This window comes from Ziziphus jujuba, chromosome 12, assembly GCF_031755915.1.
Source record: "Ziziphus jujuba cultivar Dongzao chromosome 12, ASM3175591v1".
NCBI classification, from domain to species: Eukaryota; Viridiplantae; Streptophyta; class Magnoliopsida; order Rosales; family Rhamnaceae; genus Ziziphus; species Ziziphus jujuba.
Genome location: NC_083390.1, coordinates 11,823,835 through 11,830,901, shown reverse-complemented (window position 1 = coordinate 11,830,901; position 7,067 = coordinate 11,823,835). Strand labels below are relative to the sequence as shown.

General features: G+C 31.7%; 1 protein-coding gene across 1 annotated transcript; it reads left to right on the top strand.

The window, feature by feature from the left end:
* The first annotated feature begins 635 nt into the window (after positions 1 to 635).
* LOC107428974 (probable hexosyltransferase MUCI70) lies at positions 636 to 5,667 on the top strand. Its single transcript, XM_016039582.4, has 9 exons — positions 636 to 1,071; positions 1,300 to 1,535; positions 2,094 to 2,264; positions 2,883 to 3,238; positions 3,371 to 3,582; positions 3,705 to 3,961; positions 4,068 to 4,246; positions 4,732 to 4,832; positions 5,581 to 5,667. Exons 2-8 carry the CDS (start codon positions 1,340 to 1,342, stop codon positions 4,801 to 4,803), a joined length of 1,443 nt encoding a protein of 480 aa, XP_015895068.2. The 5' UTR covers positions 636 to 1,071; positions 1,300 to 1,339; the 3' UTR covers positions 4,804 to 4,832; positions 5,581 to 5,667.
* The last annotated feature ends 1,400 nt before the right edge of the window (positions 5,668 to 7,067 follow it).

Below are 7,067 nucleotides of genomic sequence, written 5' to 3'. Positions count from 1 at the left end.
AATTTCATAATTATAAATTAATAATTGATTATATAAGAATGAAAAATAATAACATGAAAATATAATAATATATAGAATTGATATTGATAACATTTAAATTAATAATATTAAGTAAATAAAAATAAAAAAAATAAAATATATTATAATAAATATAAAAAATAATTATATTTAATACAAGATCCTCATAATTGGTATATTAATAGTTATATGAAAAATTATTAAATAGATATATCTTTTAATAATTATTTTTCACATTTTACATATCAAAATAAAAACAAAAAAGATACTAATAATTTTTAATTATCTACGAGTTATATGAATATTGAAATAATATTTATAAACTATAATATAATTATAATAATTATTTTATTTTAATTAATAAACAATTTATCAAATATATATTTTTATTTTTTTACATATTTTATCAATAATAATGTATTTATGATTGTTATTTTTATTATAAATTAAATTAATTAAAAAAATATAATATCTATTTAATATTTTTATAATTAATTTGATAATTAATTATTTAAATAAATTAATATTAAAATTTTAATAAAAAATTTTATTTTCAAAAGAAATGTTTTAAAATTTTTATAATTATCGATGCTCACCTGTACCGAAACTTTGAACAAGAGGGTCAGAAACCCTACACCGTAGTTTAGTCTACATACTACGTCGTTTGTTCGTAACTCAAATCGCACTTTCCGTTTCATTTGTTGTCTTGTCCAAAAAAAGGCACCGAGAACTGTCCGAACAATTCTCAGAGGGACCCACACGTGTGAGCTCTGTGTGACCGAGTGCCAGTGGGAGTGGCTGATCGATAATCCTTCATTACTGTCTAGGATCCCAGAAGAATAAAGGCCATTGTTGAACTGCGTGTTAATTCACCCATACCCATCTGGGCAAAGCCTTCTTCTATTTTTGTGACACCAAAACAGCAAGGAAAAAAAAAAAAAAAAAAAAAAAAAAGGAAAGCTGGCCACTCTTTTGAGTTTCTCGGAAGCCAAACATCGGCGAGACTTAGATCTTACGGAAAAGTGGTTGATAGCATGAACATGGTTACGAAGCGTAAGTTTTTCTTATCTGGGTTTTGAAGTTTGGAAGTATATTTTGATTTAATGTTTCTGGGTCAAATTAAAGCAATTTAATTTGATAATTTTCATCAAAATTTCTATATAAGGTAGATATATAGAATATACAGTGTAATGTGATACATTTGGTGGTAGTTTTGGAGGCCAATATGTCTATCTGATTTGCCGATTCGGTATCATTTTGAAAATTTTGAATTTTGCATAGATGAATTGGTCAATGAACAAAGTGTTGGAGTTGCGTTATAATGGGTCTCCATAGGCACAGTAATGAGTTGTTACCGGAGAGAAGAGTTATCTCAGGTGAACATGGCTCTCGGGTTGTTCGCAGAGGAAGAAGATTTGGTCGTGTTACTAGGCAGAAATTCTCTCTGTGGGTTTTCCTGCTTGCAGCACTTTTTCTACTCTACATGGTAGTATTTGGCCTAAAGTTGCTCTTTCATGGTAAGATTTGGAGAACTGTTTACATATTTGTCTATTTCTGTTTGTGGAAATGAGCTCTGCTTGCTGTGTATGTCTAACAAAAATCCTTTTACTTTTTGATTCTTTTTCTTACATAATTTTATATTCTTTTTGGTTTTTGGGTTCTGTGCATTATTTCAGTACTTTAATATAATTGTTATGAAAATGTCAATCTGAAAGTTAATACCATTTATTACTACCTTGGGGAATTTCACTCTTGGATAGTCAATGCACTCCAATTGTAAAACCCAGTAGCTTTGGCAACCTGGAAAGCTTAAATATATTTCTTCCCTTTTCTATGGAAGTTAGAGGCCACCCAACAATCTAGGTAGCTCACATTCTTTATCAAACTGAAGACCCGGTCTATCTCATTTCAGTTTGTGTACCTTTACAATCTGTGATATTGGTAGTGTAGCTGTACTCGCCAAACTCAAGAATGCTCATTAGAAAGATGCTATGAGACCAACTTGTTACTAGTTTGCTCTAGATTATGTGAGATTCAGCTCTTATATAATATATGTGTTATTTCTCCACTTGCAGGTAAATTAGAAGGTAATGTTTCAGTATCACAAGAAGGTAGTGTTTCAGTATCACAAGAGCGTAGTGTTTTAATATCACAAGGACGTAGTGTTTCAGTATCACAGGAAGTTCAACAAGATCTTTTGGCATCTAGTGTAAGGAAACCACCAGGAAGCAAGCACCGCAAGCAACGTAAGAGTAATAGGCTCATGCTATTTTATCAAATTAAGTGGTGTAAATTGTGCTATATAAATTTCAATATCCTAATTATCTGCAACATTTGTTCTTGAGAGCTTCACTGTCCAAAATAATTTTATATGTTCTTTTAAGAAGTTTCCAACATGACATAAAGTGCTCCTTTTGATGATGATTTTAATATATATATATATATATATATGCATATATATAATGGGGGTTTGGGGTGATTGGAATGGTTGGAAACCAAAAATAATTTCTATTCCAGTTTAAAGGGTTTAAGTTGTAGCATCAGAACTTGTAAGGTTCTGCTACATAACTTTGTACTTTACATATGTTATCATACTGTACATCTGCTTTCTATTTTTTTACAAACTAGCTAGCCAATATGATTGGCATATTGTCCTTTGAAAAGTAGACTGTTACTGAGTGTTGGCTGTATGTATGCAATTGATGCTCTTCCTCATCTCTGCAGTAATGTGACACTGTGTTCATCATATATTTCTGATATGAATTTTCTACATTTTTTCAACCTTTTTCCCTGTAACTCAATCCTTTTACGCACACTTTTATTTCATTATTATTATTATTATTTATTTATTTTTTTTTTTTCAGATTTTCCTTGTGAAGTTGCCCTAGCAGAATCAGTTGATTATATTGTTGAACCTTGGGAATTCATGAACTTTTCGCTCTTTTCTCTACAATATATTGACCAAGAAGAAAATCCTTCTCAAAACATTTTGTTTGAACCTAAATTTGGAGGACATCAGACCCTTTTTGAAAGAGAACAGTCCTTCTATGCCAAAAATCAAACTCTTCATTGTGGTTTTATCAAAGGCCCACCAGGGTACCCAAACACTGGATTTGATTTAGATGAGAATGACAAGGCATACATGAGGACGTGTAAGGTTGCAGTATCCTCTTGCATTTTTGGCAGCTCTGACTTTTTGAGGAGACCTACGAGCAAACGGGTAAGTTATTTTCCTTACTACCCTATTACTTGAAACATAAATAACGTTTTAATATGTCACTGTAGCTATTATATGCTTATTTTGGAAGTTTCTTTTCATTTGTGATTATAAAAGTACTCTTATTTTCTGCAGATCAGTGAATATTCAAAGAAAAATGTTTGTTTTGTTATGTTTGTCGATAAGCAAACCTTGTCAAAATTATCATTAGAGGGGCATGTTCCTGATGGTGGAGGAAATATTGGCTTATGGAGAATAGTTATTGTGAGCAATTTTCCATATGAGGACATGCGGAGGACTGGAAAGGTGCCAAAATTTTTATCGCATCGCCTTTTCCCTTTATCTAGGTAATTCTTATACCATGTTCTAGCCATATAGGTTTAGGCCAAATATTGGTCCTTAAAAATCTGTAAACCTGTGACTGACTCCCCAACTCCTCCCTCTCTGTTTTGCAATGCTTTTTTTCAAGGTATTCAATTTGGCTTGACAGCAAGATGCGACTTAACACTGATCCGATGCTAATTATTGAACACTTCTTATGGAGAACTAAATCAGAATATGCCATTTCAAATCATTATGATCGCCACTGTGTGTGGGAGGAAGTACTCCAAAATAAGCGTCTAAATAAGTACAACCACACGGCCATTGATGAACAGTTTAATTTTTACCAGTCTGATGGCCTCAAGAAATTTGACCCTTCAGACCCAAATACTCCTCTTCCAAGTTGTGCGTGTCTTTTTGCTTTTTCCTTAATTGTGAAGATTTCTATTAAGTTCATCAGATAGTTATGTTTTTATTATTCCTCTGTGCTAATGTGTCATTTTCCTTGCAGATGTTCCTGAAGGCTCCTTTATAGTCCGGGCACATACTCCAATGTCAAATTTATTTTCTTGCCTTTGGTTCAATGAAGTTGACCGATTTACCTCTCGTGATCAACTAAGCTTTGCATATACTTACTTGAAATTGAAGAGAATGAATCCAGATCGACCATTCTACTTAAATATGTTTAAGGTATTGCATTTTCCTGGATATTTTGGACATAATTTTCTGTTAGTGATCACATTTTAGTTCTTGTGTATGTTGCATGCAATTTATGACCTTTAATAGGTTCTAAAAGGAATTGTGCTCCAGGGCAAACATAGAATCTAGAGTCACTCTTATAGTCAATTGAACTGGGTTGATAGCAGGGTACATCTCTGAAATTTTTTCAAGTGAACATTTTCAAATGATCCTTGTATGGTGGGCATGAATAATTATTCAATTTAGTTGGTATAAGGGCATCTTGCTCTTCTGAGAGAAGAAACAATGAGCAGAAAATTTAATAATCTCCAACCTATTCATCATTTTTCATGAAATAACATGCGCTTGTATGTTTGGGGCATTATAATCATGTATTTTCATTCTGTTTGAGGTTGCCATGAAACATCATCATTTCATGCCAGTGCTTGCCGAAAAAGTTCATTTGTTAAATTCTTGTTTTCCTTAAATTTTTCCAGGACTGTGAGCGAAGAGCACTTGCAAAACTCTTCCGCCATAGGGCAGCGCTGTCTCCTCCATCTGCTACTTGATCACTGAAATCTTTACTAGTTTATGAATGGTAAGGTTGAGTTTACTTGAAGTGCTATGTCTCTCCTAGATCTTGCAGGCTTAAAATGAGCCCGGTCTAGTAATAGTAAGCTCATGGCCATGTGGCTTTCTCAGCCATACGTAATCACTTAGAAAGTGTTAGTGGTGATTGTGATCCTGTTGTGTTGATTGAACACAGGATCGGTTGTTGATTAATAGGTTCCTCTATGAGAAAGCTTGAAAATTCCATCTTGTCAAAGGCCAAACTAGCTTAAATATGCTCGCTTCAATAATTTACTAGTGCTTAAATTGATCTTTACATCTTGAAAATCAGTTTATTTCTGTAGACCAACAAAGATTCGTTATTTTACCTTGGAAATGGCTCTGTGCACCATTTTCCATTACATGTTTCCCAGGCATTTCAAGGTAGTTAAATGGGGCAAAGATAGCTGTTAGGATGTAACAATTGATCTTTACTTGAACTTACTTTAGTTTGCAAGATGTCAAGTACCATAGTTATGCACACAACGAATGTTGTGTTGGTTTAAGACAAAGGACACTGGCTGTCTGCATGCACAATGATTTGCAGTTGTAGGAGGACCAAAATTGTCTATGCTAGCAAGGTTCTTTTTGTTGAAAGAAAACTGCAATTACCCAAATGAGAAATATAGAAAGAAAATAATAATAATAATAATAATCATAATTAAACCTTACACATGATAGAACTTCTTAGCTTTGGTTCTGTATGCTTTATAATTGAGCTTATGTGATTTATGCAGGAATACAAGATGGTATAATATAAATCAGGAAATATGCACATAATTTGGCATTGCATATAAGAAAAAAACCAAAAAAAAAAAAAACAAGTGATTCGTATATTTGGTGGACAAAGTTGGACGGTGGTTGCTGGTTTGTTGTTATAATTATTTACAAGATGGAAACGGTGCATGAAGAGAGGTTTTCTTTCATCCAACATTCTCGTAGTGGTCGGATGGCTAATACATTTTGATGGTTGAATTGCAAGATAGGAAATTTTTGTGTACATTATTATCTCCTAGTATATTCATTTTGATGATTGAATTGCAAGATAGGTAAATTTGCAAATTGCAAATTTCCTGAAAGAAATGTTAAAAAAAAAAGAGGCTAACAAATTGTAACTTTTATTTATTTTAACTATACGCCATTCACATTTTCCGTAATATAGAAATTCTTCTAGGTCAACTCAATAAGTTGTTGCTACTTGGCCGGCAGGCCTTGGAGTTCTACTATTGGTTTCTTTTTTATGCGTTTGTTGGGTGTGGTAGTTTGGTTACATATAGTCTCTTAGACAAAGATTGCCAGCTATATATGGTAAGTGGGAGGTTTGTTTCGGTCATTTTCTTGACCTCTAAAAGTGTTTCCAAACGAAAATGTACATTGTAAGGTGTTTGACAGAAAAAATAAAAATAGATTATCATGCACTGTTTTTAGGATATATATATAACCATGATCAAATAAGATTTTCAATATAATTTTTTTTTTCAGTCTGTAGATTGCATCAAAAGTTGAAATTTAAAATTGCATTTATTAATCATCATGTTTGTATAGGATTTATATATTTTTTTTAATAGGATTTTAGTATGTCATTAAATAGATATTTGATCATTTTTAAAATTTAAAATTTTAATATATTTAATTAGTTTTTAAATTTTAAATCTTAATCATTGATGTATTTCAATAGTCATGAAAGATAGATTTTACTTTATTAACATAAAATAGACTTTATTTAAATCTAATCATGTATATATATATAGATATAACATTTAAATTTTTTTTTTATGATTATTATTTTCCTTGAAAAAGCTTTTAAGAGTTGCTTCTTCAAAACAAAAAGTGTTCCCTATGTTAATTGAAAATTTTAAATATTCAAAATTTTCTATTTTAGTTTTATAAACTCTTTTTATATCTTCTTACAACAAGTATTACTTGATAAAAATTGTAGGGACAAAAACTTATACAATGAAAACATGAGTCCTTGTAATTGTTTCCTAGCAGGAAAAGGATGTAGTTTATCATTCTTGTTGGAAAAGCAGAGAACAAAAACAAAACTAACAAACACAGACAACAAGAAGATTTATCAAGGTTTGACCAAGATTGCCTACGTTCTCGTTGCTCCAGAGAGAGCTTCTGTTATTTTATTGAATAGCTACTATTACAGAAACCAACTACAGGGCTTTAAGGATGGAATCACTCAGATGTTCACAACCCGAAACCCTTATTACATCCT